This window comes from Anabrus simplex, chromosome 9 (assembly GCF_040414725.1).
Source record: "Anabrus simplex isolate iqAnaSimp1 chromosome 9, ASM4041472v1, whole genome shotgun sequence".
Taxonomy (NCBI): Eukaryota; Metazoa; Arthropoda; class Insecta; order Orthoptera; family Tettigoniidae; genus Anabrus; species Anabrus simplex.
This window is the reverse complement of record NC_090273.1, coordinates 5,311,018-5,334,044: the sequence shown is the minus strand read 5'-3', so window position 1 is coordinate 5,334,044 and position 23,027 is coordinate 5,311,018. Positions and strand designations below refer to the sequence as shown.

At 39.6% G+C, this 23,027-nt stretch overlaps 1 protein-coding gene across 2 annotated transcripts in view; it reads right to left on the bottom strand.

The window, feature by feature from the left end:
- Positions 1-23,027, bottom strand: part of IntS1 (integrator complex subunit 1) — a 480,230-nt gene that overhangs the window by 333,383 nt on the left and 123,820 nt on the right. For both annotated transcript variants that reach the window (XM_067153509.2, XM_067153510.2), the window contains exon 8: positions 12,310-12,472. In XM_067153509.2, the coding sequence (XP_067009610.2) occupies positions 12,310-12,472 (163 nt within the window). The remainder of the gene's footprint in view (positions 1-12,309; positions 12,473-23,027) is intronic.

Below are 23,027 nucleotides of genomic sequence, written 5' to 3'. Positions count from 1 at the left end.
TCTTTTATCTTTCCAATTTGATTGTATTTGTGACGCGCAGAATTGAATATAATGCATTCGAAAACTTTTAAGAATCGATACTTACATTCGAAACCATGTTTTCGAGTTCAACATAACCTTTAAAAGTCGACGTAGGCCTAATTTGCGCGGTACGAGATTTCCAGAAACTGACTACGAACAGTATACCGGAGACCAAATTACAATGAATGATTAAGAAATGAACGGATTTCGCATTCATTTTGGGTGCTTTCGTATCTAATGTGCTTTATTTTATTAGATGAGAGAATTAAAAACTACTTGTGGTCGATTGTCGTTTGGCTTGGCGTTATTAGATGTTTCGAAGACTTTGCTAGCCTAATCAAAGTCGCTGAACTGAAAGAAGTTTTCACGGGAAACTGACGAAGATTCCCCTGTAAAACTGAATATAAAGTATCGAGATTTTGAACTCGCGTACCGGTAATTAATGCGGTTTCGTGGTCTAACATGCCCGCCTCTCATCCAGAGGCCCGGGTTCGATTGCGACCAGGTCAGACAATTTTACCTGGATATAAGTCTGGTTCCAGGTCCACTCAGCCTACGTGATAACCTTTAATTGTGGAGCTATCTAATGGTGAGATGGCGACCCCGATCTACAGAGCCAGAAATATCGGCCGAGAGGATTCGTCGCACTGACCATGCGCACCTCGTAATCTGGAGTCCTTCGGGCTGAGCAGCGGTCGCTTGGCAGGCAAAGTCCCACTGGTTTGGTTTAGGAGTTTTGTAAGATTATAATTATACATATTTCATTTTTGTGATGTTTAGCCAAATTGTTGATGGTTTTCATTCATTCCCGGATTTTCCGTTTTCCCGTATTTTACGTTTTATTTTCATGGTCCCTCGAAAAACGGAGAATCGAGGTTTCACTGTACATTGTTCTGGACTATTACCCTGTGTTGCACAACATTACATCATATTTACAGGCAATAATAGATTAAATACTATTAATTACGTGATCTTACATTAAATAAAGTCTCATTAATATACATACAGCAGACGTGTCATGACAACCTCACATGTTTTGTTACACAAGACAGATCATACAACACACAAATAATGCATGATACGACCACGATTCATAGCAAATCAAGTCTGTACATAACCAAGTAAATAATAATAACTGTTACCATGCTTTGGTGGATTAGCAGAGGTGAAAGAAGGTGCCGGGATGAATGGGTCTAAATACAGAATCAAAGTTAATTTTAAAATTCAAATAAAGGTTATATTTTTTAATTTTATCAATCAATCAACGACAAAATCTTAACAACATTTACTTGGGAATAACAATTTGTAAACAAGACTAGAACGATCCAAGATTCCAGAACTTCAACTCTCTCGGGCTACCCGCCCTTAGTTTTACAAAAGCACAATTTGTACAAACGGGCAGAAAATCCCTACCACATGGAGCACTGGCTCCCAACATTTAACCTCAAGACTCCCAGAGGACTTCTTACAACACCAGAAAAGAGCAGACGCGCTCTCAGTTTTTCAAGCCTATTTAAGGCAATGCCAGACATTACAATAAACTGCCATCAAGGCACAACTTACAACAATTGAAACAGGGTTATCTCGTACCCAACCTACTGGGCCATAGCAGAAAATAACAGGTTAAGTAACTGGCCCGCAACACCAAGCTGAATGGAGGCGTGTACTTGCACTCTTACATGAAACTTCTTAAAACCTAAAAGGCACTAGGCCGATGAAACAGGGGCTATTCCCAAACTATGGAGGTGACCCGTATAATGAATAAATTTAACACATTAAGGAAGAGTAGAAAATCAGTTACCAAAACGTAGTCACCTCAAATCAAAATGAAGGGGAACTCGAGAGGCTAAAACACTCTCTATCCCCAATTTACAATTGAAGATATATGAAGATTTTACATAAGCCGGCACAAATTTACATTTTTAGAAAGGTAGGTTACATTGTAAAAGTTTCAGACCTTTCCCGCAGGGTTAAACTGCTGAACTAGCAAGAAATAAAGATGTTAAACGGCCATTACCTTACAGAAGAGCAACTGCCTGATGAAAGAGGTGCTTCCCGCCTCCTGCTACACGTCTCTACACTAGGTTAGATGTTGATGAAGTGGCCAAGAGACAAGAAAATCAGCAGTTTTTATACCCTCGGGGAAGGTTTGAGACCTTTCATGAATAATTAAGAGACACCCACAGGCTTTTATTGGGTAGCTTGAAGTTACACATCAAAATCGAAGAAGAACGACACAATTGGTCAAAAATTAATTACAGAAATTCTGGATTGGCTAAGTTCAAAACTGGCAGAAAGAAAGATTAATATTGCCATCCCACAAATGAAAAAACGAAATTTAGTAAGCACAAAAAATTATGAGTACAAAATTTCTTCAAGAAAGTTCCTTCACTTCGCACCAGGGTGCATGATCACAGTTTTTAGGCAGTGACATCTATGCGAGAATGTCCAAACTTCTTGATAAATAGTAAACAAAAATACGTCGAAATTCACACAGTGACATCTTCAGAGGAAAGGTTTAAGTAGATCCAGCTTTAAACTCAGAGTTTCTCCTGTAGAGGAGGATTTATTGGCGCAAGATTTAAAAGTGCGGCGTAGGGGTGTACCACCCGGTACAATAACAATGATGATGATGATAATAATAATAATAATAATAATACTAATAATAATAATAATAATAATAATAATAATAATAATAATAATAATAATAATCCCGTGTGGGGATTTACCAGTTACCTCCATCGGGCGCGTCCCATTGGAATTGGGGAAGCTTGCAGGCTCTGCCACCAGCAGTGTCAGAGGGTAGTAGGGAAATAAAATACCACCGTGAAAAAAAAAATTTGTCCCTTGCCAGGGTTACGGCGAAGACTGGTAAATGACCAGAAGCCAGAAAACATCTTGAGGCAACCTCTAGGGCTAACAACCCTAGTTGTAAAAGGATGGGTACCCGTCCAAAGCAAAGTCAAGTCAAAAAGCATGATGGCACAACATTTCAAGAAACATACTACAGGGGGTAAATCTTCGGATAAATCCCTTGTCGTGAACGCCACGGCGCACGAGTCTCGTTCGGATTCTGGGGGAGACTCGACATCATGCAAGAGACGAGTCAGAGCGTCTCGGTGTACCCCGAAGAGTCAAAAACTCAGACCAAAATCTAAAACCTTTTTAGCCACTCTCAACATAAAATCACTTACACAAACTGGCAAGCTGAAAACCCTCACCAAAGCTCTTCATGAAAATCAGATATCCATAATGGCCCTACAGGAAATAAGATACCCAGATGAAGAGATTTTTGAATCCGAAGGCTACCGATTTTTCAAGAGCAAAGCGCAAAGAGGAATCCTCAATGGAGCTGTGATGCTTGGAACTGCGTTTGCTGTTAGAACCAAGATCCTTAAATCGGTTGCAAATTTCGAACCTGTGAATGACAGATTGTCTATACTCACAATTAAATGCGTGAACAAAACGTACGCTCTAGTTAACGCACATGCTCCTACAAACGATAAGAACAAGTCTGATCCAGACGAAGTTGATAATTTCTGGGACCTACTGGATGAAAAATTAAACAAAATCCCCAAACACCATGTCAAGCTTCTTTTGGGCGACTTCAATGCCCAACTAGGTCGTGAACAGAAGTACAAGAAAGTTATAGGAAATTATCCTGCTCACAAAAGAACCCATCCCAATGGCAAAAGACTGGTGTCCATTTGTGAAAATCACAACCTGCAGGTCATGTCGACCTTTCGCCATCTACCCAGAAAGCCAATGGCTTGGCGTTCTCCCGTCCAAGCTCTCAGAGAGTTCCAAATTGATCATGTTGCAATCTCCAGGAGGAACAGCCCAGAGATTATGAATGTCAAGGTAAAGAAAGGCATCAATGTGGCCTCAAATCACTATATGTCTCTTATCAAATTCAAACCAATTCCCGCAAACACAAGGAAGACAAACAAATCACACGCTTCGACAATGAAGAACTTCGGCAAAAGGTCGAGGAGTTCCAGGAGAAGGCTAGACCAAATGACTGTGACTTTAACAACGCCAAAAGTCTGCTGGTTGAGGCCACCAAAGACGTTGCAGAAATCAAGAGAAGCAAAAAGCATGCCTGGTGGAATGGTACCTGCGAATCAGTCCTCCAAGAAAGACTCAATGCTTGGAAACAGTACTACTCTACGAAATCAGAAAATGATTGGGAAACCTACAAAACCCAACGTGCCCAAGCAGCTAGGGTGTTCAGAACTGAGAAACGTAAATACGAAAAATCTCTCATTGAAAAGATAGAGCAAAACTTTAGGAAGAATGAAAGCAGAGAGTACTACAGAGCCTTCAAACGCAAACTCACTGGCTATAAACCACCATCTCTATGCTTTGAGCGAAAGGACGGCACACTGGCGACGTCAAATGAAGAAAATTGCAGCATTCTGGCAGACTACTTCAAGAATTTACTTAATTGCTCTAAACCGCAAAGACCCATTGAGACCAAGGAACCCTTACTCAGGTACCCAGATTCCAGACCACCCAACAGAGATGAAATCAAGCGCCACATTGCCCGTCTCAAAAATAACAAAGCGCCGGGGGAAGACTCAGTAGTAGCAGAACTATGGAAATGTGCCCCAGAGGAATCACTTGATATCTTGCAAAAGCAAATAGAAGAAATCTGGAACAAGGAGACCCTACCCGAAGATTGGAAAATAGCTCTGATCCATCCATTACACAAAAAAGGCAGCATGAAGAACATCAACAACTACAGAGGAATATCCTTGCTACCCGTGACTTACAAAATTCTATCACTTGCCATCCTGGAGCGTTTGGAAGCACAAGTCGAACATCAAATAGGTGAATACCAAGGAGGGTTCAGAAAAGGTCGCTCAACAGCCGAGCAGATCCAAAATCTCAAAACGATCATCAGATATTGTACACTAAGGTCCAAGCAGTATGTGTGTCTTTGTGGACTTTAAGAAAGCGTACAACTCCATTGACCGGGAAGTCCTGCTAAACATCTTAAATGAATTCGGAGTTGATTTGAAACTGCTGGCATTAATTAGAGCCACCCTGACCAATACAAAACCCAAGGTGAAGTTCCACGGATGTCTCTCGCATTCCTTTGACATCAAAACAGGAGTCCGACAAGGTGATGGGCTATCCCCGATACTCTTCAACTGTGTTCTTGAAAAGATCATCAGAACCTGGCGGATGAGATTGCAGGAAACCAACTATAGTCCATTGAGAATAGGAACCAAATCCAAGGGGATCGCAACAGACTGCTTAGCATTTGCCGATGATATTGCTGTTTTCTCAAACGACATAGAAACCGCTAGAGCTCAAGTTGAAATTTTAAAGGAAATTGCCGAACAAACTGGTTTGCAGGTATCGTTTGAGAAAACAGAAGTAATGAATAACATCAAAGAGGCTCCTCCAAAACTCCATACAAAATACGGAGACATTACCCAAGTAGGCAAATTCAAATACCTGGGTGAGATCATCATGAAAAATGGACTGGACAAAGAAGCACTTCAGGAGCAAGTACGCAAACTGGAAATAGCCTACCAAACATCCCGCACAATCTACAACAAAAAATGCCTTTCCCAAAACACCAAGATACGTCACTATGAAACAGTTCTGAAGCCAGTAGTTCTATATACAGCCGAAACCCTGTCTCTAAATGCCAACAAAGGACTCCTTGAAGAACTGGAGAAAAAAGAACGCAAAATTGTGAGAAGAATCTAGGGATCAAAGTACAGAAATGGAATCCATCAAAAGAGATCCAACGAGGAAGTCTACAACAAAATAGAGAAAATTACCGACACAATCAGAAAAAGACGGGCACGATTTTACGGTCATCTGAAAAGAATGGACGGAAGAAAGTTAACTAAAGAAATCTTTCACTTTTTTGATTCAAACCCCAAAACCACAATTCCCTGGTTTAGAAATACCAAAGAAGACCTGCAAATGCTACATATTTCAGCTGAAGACGCCCTTAACAGAGTTCTCTTACGCAAGAAAATATTGACCAACGGGCTAAACAGAGACGAGCAACCGAAGACACGGTGCCCCTTGGACAGAGGAGCGTAAGCAGGCCCACTCACAAAGAATGAGGGAAATTTGGGCTCTAAAGAAGGCCAAGTTCAGTGTCAAATGCAACAAGACTTAACGTGGTCCTTGATGGCCCCAGTGAATTATATATAATAATAATAATAATAATAATAATAATAATAATAATAATAATAATAATAATAATAATAATAATAATAATAAAACAATAACAGCAAGAAGAAGAATAAGAATAAGATGGGCAGCAGCAGCAACAACAACAATAATAATAATAATAATAATAATAATAATAATAATAATAACAACAACAACAAACCCAATAATCGGGCTCGATATTTTCTATTTACTTATCCATGGGTTTAAAGAATTGCTTCCAAGTTATACTAATCCATTACACTTGCATCAGGTCGATGTTTAAGTAATGGAGAAACGTGGAGTTATACGGCTGGGTTTAAACTCAAAGTGATAAAATATGCTGAAGAACATAGTAACAGAGCTGCCGGTCGAAAATTCAGTGTGACTGTTCGCCACTGGCGTAAACAGAAAGCTACGCTAGAAACCACCAACCGAACATGGAAGGCATTCAGGGGGCCGAAAACTGGTAAGTTTCCTGAGCTGGAAGACAAGTTGCTTAATTACATTACAGAGTTGCAAAATAATGGCTTCAGTATCCCGCACGAGATGCTACATTTCAAAGCGCGTGAACTAGCAATTAAAGGAGGAATCGGCTGTTCGGATCTGAAAGTGAACCATGGTTGGATCCGTAGATACCTGACACAAAAGGGATTGTGTCTGTGAAGGCAAACATCTCTCTGCCACAGAATGCCATGCGATTTTAGCGACAAAATCATAGATTTTCATCGCCATGTGATAGCAATGCCGAAGAAAAACAATTACCTCTTATCTCAAATTGGCACTGCAAATCAAACCCCGATAAACTTTGACATATTTTGGAAGAATATAAGTTGCTCAATACGGACCCAACGATGAGATGCATAACTTGTAATAAAACTTTGACATGACATGCAACACCATCATCAACAAGAAGGGAGAAGCTAGTGTGCTTGCACGTACAACTGGGTGTGAAAAACAGTGTTGCACTGTCATGTTAGCAATAACCGCAGGCAGAAGAAAACTGCCAGCGTACGTTATTTTCAAAAGAAAAACGGTGCCTAAAGCGAAGTTTCTCAAAGGCATTCATGTACGGGTTTAAGAGAAAGGATGGATGGATACAGCTCCTGTCCAGCACTGGGTCTGTGCGGTGTGTGCGGCACGGCCAGGGGCACTGCTTCGACGCCCAGCAATGCTAGCGTGGGACAGTTTCCGCAGATACTTGGTGGAAGACACGAAGAAACGTCTTCAGGAAATGAAAACTGACCTCATAATTCCTGGTGGACTCAAATTGTCTACAGCCCTTAGATATTTCCGTCAACAAGCCCTGCAAGGATAACGTACGTAAATTGTACCCTGAATGGATGGCAGGAGGGGAGCATGAGCCCACACAAGGAGGTCAGTTGAACTTGAGGGTGATTAGGTTATGCAGGCATGGGTTATGGTGTCGACAGACGTTATTGTGAAGAGTTTCTTGAAGACGGGTTGCAAATGCATTGGACGGAAGTCAGGATGATGCAGTACAGGATGGTGACCAGAATGATGCACGCAAGAATAGCTCGGAAACTGAATCCAGTGACAATGATTAAGGTAAGTATGCCAGTTGTCTTGTTTCAATAGCCTATTGCAAATTTTAGATTTTTTTGGGAATGCAATCTTTTGCAAACAAATCCCTGCATATATCACACACTGAAAATTTTCAATTATTTTTTGCCAAAAAAGTGCGAGTTATATGCGAGCAGATGCGGTAAATTCATAGTGGAAATGTTATAATATCTCGACAGAAGTCTTGAAGTATGTTTTCATAATACATGCGCAGTAAACCTAGGTTAGGTGACATCGTTTAAAGTAAGAAAATGGAAATGTTTGCCACAGAAGCCTCTGGCACAGTGGTTTTATCATTTTTAAGATTGAAACTGTACATGCATGTTCAAAGACTATCGAAATTCTGTATGAAAAACATCCGTGAAAAGTTTTCTTAAGAATTGTAATAGCATCACTCCAGAGACTTGTGGCAAACATTTCTATTTTCTTACATCAAACGGGGTCACCTAACCTAGGTTTATCGCGCACATATTATGAAGACATTTTTCAAGCTCCCTGTAGAATAATAACATTTTCACTATAAATTTACTTGGGAAAGGAACAAACCAATTGCTGTTTCATATATACATATATATATTTAACATGTTTTTGTGTGTGTGTGGTATCTCTCCTGACTTTTACAGAAAATTGTATATAACCTTATAAGAACAATCTTAAACCGAAACTGTTTTTCATTCACTGACAAATTCTATTGTCAAAATGAAGGTTAACGATGGGCTCACCATTATCAGGAATAACAGCAAACATATTCCTAAGTAACATTGAAAACAATTTCTTAACCAACTAAGAGACATGGAAGGAGACCAAGGCGATCAGTTTTAAGAGGTGTGGAACCAGCAGAGACTACAGAGCTGGTTACAAATAGAGAATTATGGAAGCGCTAAGTTATTTCGCAGAGGCTTGCAGACTGAATGATAAAAGGCGTAACAATGTACAATAAAGATGTATGTACTAGATGTCTGTGTTCAAAATAGGTCAACGCTAGTTACGGTGCAATACAGGCCTCTTGCTTAGATAGAAGGGGCAGATCTCCTTGTTTTATTGCTGACCACATGTAAATAATATCTAATGGTGTAATTTATGTTAATACTGGAAAAGGTGTGCTTTCTACTGAAACCTCAATTTAAGGTAAATCCCCATTTACGCTTAAAAAATTAAAGTTTCTATAAAAGCGCTAAATAGGGGTTCTACTGTAATTATTTTTGTATTTTCTGAATAGTTCATGTAAATGTCTGCCAGAATTCGTGATGCAGGTGACCCCATGGGTAATCCAGTCTGTTGATAAATTGTGTTACTGAATATGAAATAATTATTTTTTCAAAACAAATATTAAAATTCTCAAAAATTCATTTCAATCAATCAATCAATCAATCAATCAATCAATCAATCACTACTGATCTGCATTTAGGGCAGTCGCCCAGGTGGCAGATTCCCTATCCGCTGTTTTCCGAGCCTTTTCTTAAATGATTGCAAAGAAATTGGAAATTTATTGAACATCTCCCTTTGTAAGTTCCAATCCCTAACTCCCCTTCCTATAAACAAATATTTGCCCCAATTTGTCCTCTTGAATTCCAACTTTATCTTCATATTGTGATCTTTGCTACTTTTAAAGACACCATCCAAACTTATTCGTCTACTGATGTCCTCCCACGCCATCTCTCCACTGACAGCTCGGAGCATACCACTTAGTCAAGCAGCTCGTCTCCTTTCTACCAAGTCTTCCCAGCCCAAACTTTGCAACATTTTTGTAACGCTACTCTTTTACAACATAAGAATGATACTGAAGCCCCCACCTTATCAATACATTTATTTATATACTATGTATTGATAAGGTGGAGGCTTCAGTATCATTCTTATGTTGCAGCTACAATCAATACGGAAATGAAGCTTATAGATTATGACGCTACTCTTTTGTTGCAAATCGCCCAGAACAAATCGAGCTGCTTTTCTTTGGATTTTTTCCAGTTCCTGAATCAAGTAATCTTGGTAAGGGTCCTGCAACATTACTCTGATGTTTATTTAAATTGCTGTTGATCAGTTTAATAGTATCATTTTTAGGAATATTTTAATACGTATTGAAGACGAACAAACTAATATTATAATTTGAATTTAATGGTCTTTACATAATTGCACACTCTATGAAATTCTTAATGGATGTTTTAGTTATGAAAGTATTATTATTATTATTATTATTATTATTATTATTATTATTATTATTATTATTATTATTATTATTATCATTATTATTATTATGTGCAAAAAGCTGTAGACAATCTGGACAGGTGGGCAAAAGATAACAAGATGAAAATTAACACAGAGAAAACAGTGAAAATGACATTTCGGAAAGGTGGCCGAGAGGCCGCAAGTGACAGGATATACCTAGGATTTACAGTCCTTAAGACTGTCAATACATTTAAGTATCTAGGACTGACCATGCAGACAACAGCAACAACCTATAGGATTCACATAAAGTCTAGAACAACGGCGGCCACCAAAGCAATATATGATATTAAAACAATTACCAAGCTTTCACTAGAAACTGCTATGAAACTATTCGATGCAAAAATTGCGCCAATTGCCACATATGGACTGGACATTATATGGAATAAACTGGGTCTGGCTGAGCTGAAGACAACTGAAGCAGTCAAGTCGTGCTTCCTGAAAGCTACACTGGGAATATCAAAATACACAAAATCAAGGCTTGCATATGAGCTTGCAAAGGAAACCTTCTTCATCGAGGACCTCCGAATGAAGCGAGGGTTTCCATCCACAGATGCTTGGGAAAAATTAATGCAGGACAGAGTGAAGAAGAGGGAAGAAATCTGGCTCAATTTCTACTCAACGGAGGCGATGATGAATAGAACATGGACAAAGACCAATCAAGACATGCGACATTTTGTTAACTCGATGGCCGTCCATGGGTACCACCATAAACTGTGCAACACCGAGTACTTCCATGACCCCGACGAAACCTGTGTTTGCAAGCTGTGCAATGAGCATTGCAGTCGATATCACGTAATCACATACAAAAACCGGGGATTATCTATTGTAAACTTTTGTAATAGTGAGAAGTGACAGTACATATGACAAACTTTGTTTATACAATGCACAATTTGTGTGCTGTATCTTTATTAATTATGATGATTAATAAAGTGTTTCTTTCTTTCTTTTCTTTCTTGCAAACCGGCCAAACTTAGGACCACGCCAATACCACTTCACTTCCTTCTAATCATCCCTTCTTCCTTCCTCTTTCTCCACAGTGCCTTCATTCTTTCAGAATGTTGCGCTCTTCTCTCTTCAGTCCATCTTCCCCCTCTGCGCTCTTTCTTTTCTTCAACCAGAACTTTTATGTTGGAAAGTCTTTTCCTGAATTGGTCTCTATCAAGACATTCTTCATCTGCAATTCCTAACCTCTTGAGTTCTTCCTTCATCTGCTTGGCATATCCCCCCTGGCTCTTCAAGTAGTATATTTTATCAAAAATTTGTTTATTTAACCTTGTTGGATCCATTCTGACCATGTGTCCATAGAATCGCAGCCGTCTTTTCATTATTGTTGTTTCCAGGTCTTCTGTTCTTTTGTATATCTCCTTATTTGAGCGTAATCTGTAGTTTCCCTCTACCACCCTTGGGCCATAAATCCTCCTCAATATTCTCCTTTCAATCTTTAGTAGTTTTTCCAGGTTCGTTAGTGTTGCTGTTTATTATTATTATTATTATTATTATTATTATTATTATTATTATTATTATTATTATTATTATTATATGCTGTATTGAATTGGTGGACCGACCTTGTGATTTCTTTTGAAGAAATATTACATAACTATAGTGTTCATCAATACGGACCATATCATGAAGTTTATCCCATGTAACGCAATCTAGTGATTAGAAATTGTAATGTGCATGTGTGATTTAGGACTTTCCATCATTTCATTGAAAATGTAGGAATGACTTAAAGATCACATAGAGAGAAGGAATCTGTAAACTTGACCATATTTGTGGTCTATATTGCTCCATATTGACCACTTACAGGTAATCAAGGAATTTAATTGGAATCTGCCTTGTCAAAAACAAATGTACTATAATAAATATACACTAGTTTCTCAAAATATGTACAAAGTATTATGAAACATAGTGCTTATTTTATTATACTGTAGTACGTTTGGTACTGACAAATTCCTTGATTCACTGGGAAAGAAGAAGCAAGCTTAACATGCAGGCCTTAGAAAACATTGTACTGAACTACATATACACTGTACATCAGGAGAAAAAAAGAACTTTGTTATCAACAAGGTAATCCTGTAAGTGCTATACCCACTAATACAAAACTGCTCTTTGCAAAGCCAGGGCAGGTTGATAGTACTAGTACAAACACAACATACGTGACGCTGTGTGAAGAAGAGTCCTTCTGTTTTCACGCCTGTCCTGCTCGGTTTAGTCTCCTACCTTATGTTTGATAGTTTATACAAGATTACAGATCAGTGTACGAAGCTCCATACATATCATGTGAACATTTATACCTAATACCTGAAAAATTTCAGCAAGAATTGTGGCTGCATGGTCTGAACCTGTCTGGAACATTACAGCTAGCATGGCCATGTTGTTAGGATTACGAGCAGTGGACAGTTCATTGTAGATGGTGTGCTTCAGGAGTGTAGCCAAGTTGTCTGGATGTGCCGAGATCAACTCCCTGGAAAGGACAAATTGCCTAATAAAGTGTCATGTAAATATTTCTCCTAAGAAAATTGTCACCATTAATTTTTTTTAATGCAAGACTTTATGAACATTACTAGCATGCAGCAAAAGAAAAGGAGTTACAAATTAACAAAAATTATAAAATTACCCCTAACAAACACAAAATCCAAAGTAAAATTCAGAGGAGAAATATCTGAGCCATTTACGATTAAAACAGGCTTATCGCCATTACAAACAGTACTCTAGAATACATGACGAGGGAGAGGTACAAGAAAATCCTAAGAAAGTAAAAATTGGAACCAAGAAAGAACAAATAAACTTCAATTGCTTGGGATTCCTCTCGGGGGAGCCTGTTAACCCGTAGAGGGAGCGTCATCGGGTGGCGGATGGTGGGACCCTACAATTCAGAAGGGCTGGTGGAAATACAAAATACAACCCGCGGACCAACAGTCAGCCCAGTTCCTGGGGGCTTTAAAATACTCTGACATTCTCACTCTAGGGGTCACAAATATGGAGGGCCCAAGTCCAGGGTATGGATGAAGACGCTAACGGTATCCGTGGCGGAAAAGGTGGACGTCAGTACGACATCCGTGGCGAAAGAGGGAAACTTGTAGCGTCTGTATTCCAGTGGAGCAGGCTAGAATAATACCTGGCAGTAGGTATAAAATGCCCTTGGGATTTGTGACTCCATGGTAATAATAGCCTACATATGGTATGGTACTAGGAAATCAAAATCGGGACAGGTTAGGGCATCCCCTGCTTAAAGCGATGTGCAGTTCTCAGGGTACTGGGCGACCAGTAACCACATTAAGATAGCAATAGTAAATCTTATGACCCTGACAGGAAAGGCGGAGGAAGTAGTAGATTTCATAGAGAAGGAGAAGGTGGAAATGATGGGGCTGAGTGAAGTGAAATGGAAAGGTAGCGGAAGGAAGAAATTGAGGAAAGGATACACATTATACTGGAGTGGTGGCAAAGAGGCAATCAACGGAGTGGGACTAATAATTTTGAAGCAATTGGAAGAGTATCTTGAAGTGGTAAAATGGGTGAGTGACAGAATAATGAAGTTTAGACTAAAGATGAAGAAACATTAATATATATTTCTATCGTCAAGTATATTAATCTGTATTGTACGATTTCGCGCCTAGCAGCATTTGCAAGCTTGATCCTTGAACTAATTTTTCATAGAGTTTCATAAACATTTGGAAGCACAGCACATATGTCCTGCTGCTCTTCAAGAACTTGCTTCTGGCTTCATTTATGTGATCGATGTGATCAGAATAAATGAACAGCTACTGGGCAATTCAGAAAGAAAACCTATCAAAGAAGATGATCGGAAAGTGACTGACTGAAGTGGTCCAACGAGGCCGTAAAAGCATAAGAAATTATAGAACATCTTGAGCAGTATCCACCAATAAAGCCTGCTCTGGCTGTTCAGATCACCACATATACGACGATTTGTTCAGATTCGGTTCAGTACCTATGAGTATCAGGTTTAGCAATTTTTACTTTACAAGGCTTTGTAAAGTGAAAACCATCAATACGGAATGATTCTAATATCTTGTAAAGGTTTAGCAATGTCTCCATGAAACAGTTGCTAATCCATTCTTTTTTTTTTTTTTTCTTTTCTTTTTTTTTCTTTTTTTTTTTTTTTTTTTGCTAGGGGCTTTACGTCGCACCGACACAGATAGGTCTTATGGCGACGATGGGATAGGAAAGGCTTAGGAGTTGGAAGGAAGCGGCCGTGGCCTTAATTAAGGTACAGCCCCAGCATTTGCCTGGTGTGAAAATGGGAAACCACGGAAAACCATTTTCAGGGCTGCCGATAGTGGGGGTCGAACAATCCATTCTTACTACGTAAAAAATTTACATAATGATTTATTTGAAAGAGAAGATTTCAACAGTGTACAAGTAGGCCAAATGGTTTTTAATTCTTATCATCATCATTTCTCTGCTCCAGCAAGCCAGGTGCAGGTTGTTCAGCTCTGTGGCCACTTTCTCTATTTCTGTCACCTTTATCCAGGGAGCTCCATCCACCACTTGCTATGACTTTCCTCTCTTGTACAAGAGAAAGAGAATTATTCTGTTAGACTGTTGTAGTAATGGGCAAATAACACTAATGTTATGAAAACTTGGTTGCCAGTGGACCAATTTATTATTAGTTTACATTTCTTATTGGTCTACAAGAAATCTTGTTTCCATTTCCAGAATTTAGAATCTTTTACCAGGGCACCTTTTCCCAAATTAAGTGCTTAGCAAAGCTGACAATTTTAAACATTTCCTCTTTTATCTGTCAATTGAGACGTTTAGTTAAATACTCTCTGCAATATATGCGTTCTACCCAAACACTAAAAGCATCTTAAAATTTTTCTTTCCATGTGCCGTTGTCGAGGAACGTAAGTCTACATTACAACCAGTCCCAGTCTTTCTTGATCAGCCCTTGTATTACAGTGGAACCTCGATTCTCTGTTTTTTTGTAGGACCACAGGAAAAAAACGTACAACACGGGAAAACGGAAAATCCGGGAACGAACGAACCATCAACAATTCGGCTGAACGTCGCAAAAATGAAATGCGTATAATTATAATCTTACAAACACTAAAATACTAAACCAAACTAAGCCCCAATAGGTCTTCGCCTACCGAGCGACCGCCGCTCAGTCCGGAGGCCTGCAGATTACGAGGTGACGCATGGTTAGTGTGACGAATCCTCTCGGCTGTTATTCCTGGCTCTCTAGACCGGGATCGCCGTCTCACCATTAGATAGCTCCTCAATTAAAGGTAATCGTAGGCTGAGTGGACCTATAACCGGCCCTCATATCAAGGTAAAAGCGCATGACCTGGCCGGGAATCGAACCCGGGCCCTCCGGTTGAGAATCAGGCAAGTTAGGCCGTGGGGCCGGCTTCAAATATGAATTTACAGTACACAAGTTAGAAACCTCGAAACTTTACATTCAGTTTCACTTGGGAAACTTTGTCGGTTCCCCTTGAGAACTTCTTTCAGTTCAGCAACTTTCATCAGCCAAACTCTTCAAAAAATCTAATAATGCCAAGTCAAGCAACAATCGACCAAAAGTAGTTTTTAATTCTCTAATCTAATAAAATAAAGCACATTAGATACAAAAGGATGGTGAAATCCCTTTTTTTTTTTTTTTTTTTTTTTTTTTTTTTTTTTTTTTTTTTTTAAATCTTCCATTGTAATTTGGTCACCGGCATACTGTTTGGAGTCAGTACTTGGAAATATTATACTGTGTAAATTTGGCCTACATCGATTTTTAAAGGTTATCCAGGGGCTGATGTAGTGAGTAACCACAACCTAGTAGTGTTCAAATCTGATTTAAGACTAAGAAAGAAGAAGAAGAACGTGGAAAAATATTGCAGATATAATGTCAGGTAACTAAAATAAGACAGAATCAAGGAAAACTATCAAACAGTGGTAAAACAGAACGTCACAGAAATACCCACTGGTACAATAAATGAGAAATGGATGGGCCTTAAACACTATCATAGAAGCTGCAAATTAGGTAATAGGGTAAACAACGAAACAAGCACAAGAACCATGGGTTACAGATTATGTGCTTGAACTTATAGACGATAGGAGGAAATTCAAAAACTCTTAGATTGAAGAAGGAATCAGAAACTATAAAAGACTCCGAAACCTCGGCAACAGAGAAGCAAAGAAGGCTAAGGAAGAATATATAATGAGACAATGCAAAGAAATAGAAGAAAGAATGGAGAAAGGAAACATGGAAACTGCTCATGAATTGATTAAGAAACGGTTCAGAACAGTCACTGGCCGTAGTAACAGCACATTAAGTGAAAATGGGAAACTGTTGTCTGAGAGCAAAGAAGTGGGAGAAAGATGGAAGCAATACACAAAAACATTATATGAAGATCCTATTGACATAAATGGCCTTGAAAATGAAGACAACATAACAAGTGATCAACTGGGACCCTCTTTAACAAAAGAAGAATATCTTAAGGCTGTGAAAGAACTGAAACCTAATAAAGCACCAGGATGCGATGAACTAACTGGAGAAATTATACAGAGACTGGATGATGAAACACACGGCTATATTTTTAAACTGATCACGGAAATATATGAAACCGGAGAAATTCCAGATTTTAAAAAGTCTCTCATAATCCCTATACCAAAGAAACCTGGATCTCTAAAATGTGAAGAACATCGCACCTTGAGTCTATTGTCACACGTGTCAAAAATATCGACAATAATAATATATAACCAAATAAGCAAAAAAGTTGAACCACATTTGGCTGAAGATCAGTTTGGAATTAGACGAAACAGAGGCACACGAGAAGCTATTCTAACGTTACGACAGGTTATAGACAAAATGCTAGACGTAAGAAAACCTTCATTTATTGCATTCGTGGATTTAAAATTTAAAGTTAAAAATTTCATGATTGTTCGGTATTGAATAGAGAAATATACAATATTAAATAGAAGGAAGGATCCACCTTTCAATACTCCATTGTTAAGTTGAACCAAATATAAGTTACAACCTGTTCATTTGGGACCGGTTTCAACGCATTTGAAGTCTCATCATCAGCCAATTAGCAAAGCAGTGCAAAAATTAAGTCATAAAGATCTAAAAACAACTAACACAATGATCACAGGCAAAAAATTAACACCATTTCATGCCGAAGCAATTCCAGTTGATGTTCATAAAACAATGATCACAGTCAAAAGAGTAAAAAGAACACCACTTTCATGCCGAAACAAATCTAGTTGAAGTTCATAAGCAGTTCTAGTACAATCCTGTTATGCTGCAATCACATATGAAGACGTATGAAGATGTATTTGAGATCGATAATGAGTTAAAGGATTTGTTCTAATATGCAGACCTGAAGGATAACTCGTCATGAAATTGAACTTGTGATATGCAGTTATGTATAGTTGTTGCTAGGCAGGTCTTGTAGGCATTTGTTTCTCCGGCCGTAGAGTAAAAGGTGACGTAATTGAAGTCTTAGGAAAACAGTGTAGGGCTTAATTTCAACAATTCAAAGCGGATATATAAATTTGAAAATAATTTAAATTGTTACAAAGAATAAAACCAAATAAAAATATATAAAAAATAGGAAGAAATTTTAAAAGAAATTACAATGTGAGGCTCAACTCGAAACAGCTTGCCGTGGTGATTGATAAATGAATGGGAGATGATCAATAGAGAAAAGGGTGGGGAATAATGAGCGCTTAATAGAAGGTTAGTTATTTTTAGATCTTTATGAACCGGGCGAGTTGGCCGTGCGCGTAGAGGCGCGCGGCTGTGAGCTTGCATCCGGGAGATAGTAGGTTCGAATCCCACTATCGGCAGCCCTGAAGATGGTTTTCCGTGGTTTCCCATTTTCACACCAGGCAAATGCTGGGGCTGTACCTTAATTAAGGCCACGGCTGCTTCCTTCCAATTCCTAGGCCTTTCCTATCCCATCGTCGCCATAAGACCTATCTGTGTCGGTGCGACGTAAAGCCCCTAGAAAAAAAAAAAAAAAAAAAAGATCTTTATGACTTAATTTTTGCACTGCTTTGCTAATTGGCTGATGATGACACTTCAAATGTGTTGAAACCAATCCCAAATGAACAGGTTGTAACTTCTATTTGGTTTAACTTAACAACGGAGTATTGAAAGGTGGATCCTTCCTTCGTGGATTTAGAAAAAGTTTTTGATAATGTGAACTGGAATATGTCAATGAAGATTATGACTAGTGTTGGCCTAGATTTGTCATATCCTAAGGACATGGCAAGCTGGGGACTGGAAAGGGTTCTAAATGCACTCAAACTCTGTAATAAAAACACCAAGTTAAGATGGCTTGATGCCAAGAATCACTATATTGAATTGCCCAAATTATTTCACTGTACAAGTATATGCATTTATATACAACTCTAGAATGTTAATTTGATCTTGAGTTAGGGAACTTCCTATTATACACAATATCTTGTCTAGCTATTGAGTCCTTGGTTCCCTAGTTAGTCCAGTTATTACTAGATAATACTTATCTTCCGAGCGGATGACGTCTTCCACGACGTCTTCTTTATTGCAGCCTAATTTCACTTTCACAGGTTAACACACGCTGGTTCACTGTTTCCCTTCAAAAATACCCAAGAGATGCAGTTCTGATATTTCCTTGTGCTACTGTCTGTGTGACTTCCTTAATGTTGTTCTCACGGTATATACTGGAACCTGCCACTCTGTGGTTACCTCTTCCCAACCATCCGGTCCAATTCTCGTACAGTTCTTATCCCTGCTCAACTCTATGGTAGGATACTCTGAGCCTTTAAAATTATGACTTCCCTTGAGTTCCTCCGTGTAGTTTAGCGACTATTAAGCGGGCTCCTCCAGAGACCTTCACTTGTAATGATGAACAGTCAAAGTCTTTTACCGCTCTCCCTGTAATTTAAGTACTTGCTAGCAGAAGCGATTATGTGTTCCTACTGCTGATCAAGATGCCTGTACGTTTCCCTGGTCGCGTAATACCTTTAAGGACTTCACGTATAATCTAGTTATTTTACAAGTGCGCTGATGCGCTCTCTCTTACCCTAACACTCTATTAATTGAGTGTTTAGACTTCCTGGCACCCTGCCTGAGAGTACTTATTACCAATGCCGGTAATTTCCGACTTCGAACTTCACTCAAGTTCTGTTCGCAACCTGACCGGCTTATTGTCCCACCATACTTCCAGCCTAACTTCCCAACTACCTCTTCTGACTGTGAGTGTGTAATATTAGAGTGATGTATATATGTCAGGAGCCTGTAGGTAGCACCACTTCCCTTTGGTGTGATGCACTTCTCTCTGGCGCTACCAGATGGCCTTCGGATGTCCCCTGGCAGCTCGGTGTGAGAGGGAGAGGGAGGGTGAGTGGACGTGCCCTGGACATAAGGGACGGAGACATTATGTTGACTTGAGTGTTAGTGGCAGCGTAGCCCTGCATTGTGCAGATTAGTCCTGCACCAGTGTATTAACTACCTATAGGCCTACAGCATGTATGGATTGTTCACATGACAATGTTTAATATAGTTACTGAAGTTTACCGTTGTTTATATTATCCCTTCTTGCATCCTGTGAGAGAACCAGCCTCATGGCAATACAGTCCACTTCACAATACTAAAATAATTATTTCAAGTTTATTCATGGCCATCACGGGCCGGATGCATAGAAGGTGTACTTTAAAATTAACGGATTGTGCATACTGTGAACTAAATGTAGTTTCGAGAGTGTTGTGACTGTGATACAATATACGCTTGTGCATATCGGCCAGTCGTTCGAACGTGTGTTGGAAGCAGTCATCTTGCGGCGTGACGTCACATTCATTGCGCTGACACTGGATCCAGCACCATTGCGAGTTCATCAGCAGAATCAACAATTGGTAAGCTCAGTTCATATACTTCCTTTCATTTGTCAAATCCTTGCACACAATGGATCCCGATATTAGAAAGTCATTAATAAAGAAGCGTGGAATCGCGAAATCGAAGGTAACCAACATAAAGAAATATACCGATTCTTTAACTGGTCATATTGATAAATTCAGTGTTAAGGTTAGACTTGATGCTTTACAACAAGCGTGGCAGGACTATACTGTCGTGCAAGATCAACTAGAAATAGAAGATGACGACTCCCAACATCATGAGAGGGATAGGGAACAATTCTCAGAGGTGTATTATGATCTGCAGGCTCATATGACGAGATTAATCGAAGATCAAGAGGGCAGTAATTTTCCACCAAGTTTACATTCTGTGGGCTCAGGCAGGGCTAATGTAAAACTGCCGCCTATAAAGGTGCCTGTGTTTAATAACAATATTATTGACTTCAGACATTTTTATGACACATTCAATTCCTTGGTGATCAATAATGACACTATAGATAAGATTCAGAAATATTATTATTTATTGTCAGCAGTATCAGGTGAAGCACATAAATTAATTGAGAACTTGCCGGTCACTGCTGACAATTTCGATATTGCCTGGAATCTGATCTGTGAGAGATATGACAATCCACGCTTAGTAGCCAGTACACATATAAAGGCATTGTTATCTCCGCCAGCAACAAATAAGGATTGCCCACATTCCCTACGCATTTTATTAAGTCATTGTAAGGGTCATTTAAATGCCATTGAAGCACTAAAATTGTCAACTCCACTACATGAACTAATCATTTCACAGCTGTATTTAGATAAGGTTGATGCCAATACTAGGAAGGACTGGGAACTCATGTTATCAGCAAAACAATCTCCATCACTCGACGAATTTCTACAATTCTTAGAAAAAAGGTGTCATGCCTTAGAATTAATTAAATCTAACATGCCTAGCATTATCCAACAAGAGAAAACAAAACCTAAATTAAACAGAGATACTAAACACAGCTACGTTTCAACTAACAATGCATGTGTAGCCTGTAAGCTCTCTCATCCTATCTATAAATGTGGAAGATTTAGGGACATTAGTGTTCAAGAAAGGTTAGACATTGTTAAGGAACATCAACTGTGTTTCAATTGCTTGGCTAGTGGGCACAATGCTGTTAATTGTCCATCAGGTAATGTGTGCCGTCAGTGTGGCAAGGCACATCATACACTTGTCCATCAGCACCATACACAGTCTGCCATGCCAGTAAGTGCCGAGAATAGTACGGAGTCGGATTCGGCACAAGACTCACACGAAGGATTCGGTTCCTATTGTTCCTTTAAACCTAAGGCTTCTGCTCATGTATTGCTTGCTACAGCCGTTGTCATGGTCCGTAATCAGTTGGGACAACTTCAAAAATGCAGAGCTCTTCTAGACTCTGCATCACAAACTAATTTCATCACAGAATCCTTAGTTCAGAAGCTCCGGTTGAAGAAGTCTCGCATATCTTTTCCAATCCAAGGGATTAATGAGGTAATGTCCGAGTCGAAACACTCAGTATCTCTGCATTTACAATCTACTGCAAGCAATTATAAGGCAACAGTCACTTGCGCTGTACTACCACGTATTACGGGAGACATGCCATCTGTGAAGCTTTGCTATGATGATTGGAATCTCCCAGATGACATCCAACTCGCGGATCTTAACTTCCATCAGCCAGGAGGAATAGATTTACTTCTAGGTGCTGAAATCTTTTTCGAAATTTTGCGTCGTGGGAAGATGACCAAACCAGGGAACTATCCAGTGTTGCAAGAAACAGAGCTTGGATGGATAATGTCCGGAACAATAAATGCATCGAGCACACCGTCTTCAACTGTACAGCCGCAACGCTCATTCTTCATCCGTGGAGAAACCTCATTGGATGACCAGCTTCAACGGTTCTGGGAACTAGAAGACCTCCCAAACAAACCTCGAACGATTGAAGAGATGAGATGTGAAGAACATTTCACTCACAACACAACGACAGATTCTACAGGTCGCTACATTGTCCGCCTTCCTCGTCGCTCAGAAGTGGGTCCGGTGGGAGACTCATGCTCACACGCAAAACAGAGGTTGCTACAGTTAGAACGTCGTTTGCATAGACAACCAGATGTTCGGCGTGCCTACAATGAATTCATGTCGGAATATGAGCAACTAGGTCACATGACAGAAGTTCCAGACAATGGCAGTTCCGAAAGAGAAGTGTTCTACTTGCCGCACCACCCCGTCTTCAAGGATACAAGTAGCACCACGAAAACCCGAGTAGTGTTCGATGGTTCTGCGCGATCTAGCAACGGACTTTCACTGAACGACACATTAATGGTGGGCCCCAACATACAACAAGATCTTTACTCCATTATTTTGCGTTTCCGGATGCAGCCTGTAGCATTTTCTGCTGACATTTGCAAAATGTACAGACAGGTTTACGTGCACCAGCTAGACTCTCCACTCCAGCGCATCCTCTGGAGATCACGCCCAGATCAGAATATTAAAATCTATGAATTGACAACGGTAACGTACGGTACAAGTTGTGCACCATTTCTTGCAACACGTGTTCTACAACAACTAGCCGATGACGAAATGAAACAATTTCCATTAGCATCCCAAATCCTGAAGAGGGACTTCTATGTCGATGACTTAATCACCGCGACTGGAACGGTTGAAGAAGCTGTACAACTACAAGACGATTTAATCGCCTTGCTCGAAAGGGGAGGGTTTGAGCTTCGAAAGTTTTCAGCCAACCGTAGCGAGCTTCTGGAAAGAATTCCACCCACCTGTAAGGAAACTCAAGATTTGATTTCACTCGATACACATGATAGTGTCAACACCCTCGGCTTACTTTGGAACCCGTCAACAGACCATTTCCTGATAAGAAGCATTTCAAGAACGATGGATAACAAGATCCCTGCAAGACACTTTATAACTAAGCGTGAGGTCGCGTCCATAGTTGCTTCTACATTTGATCCGTTGGGACTCATAAGCCCAGTTGTTATTACATATAAGGTGTTCTTGCAAGACTTATGGAGCTCTGGTTTGGGCTGGGATGATCCTTTCTCAGACGAATTGCAGGATAAGTGGCTCAGCCTAGTCAACCTTCTACAACACTTGAACTACATTAGAATTGAGTGGCTTGTGGTTCCTCACCTCGCTTCCAATATAC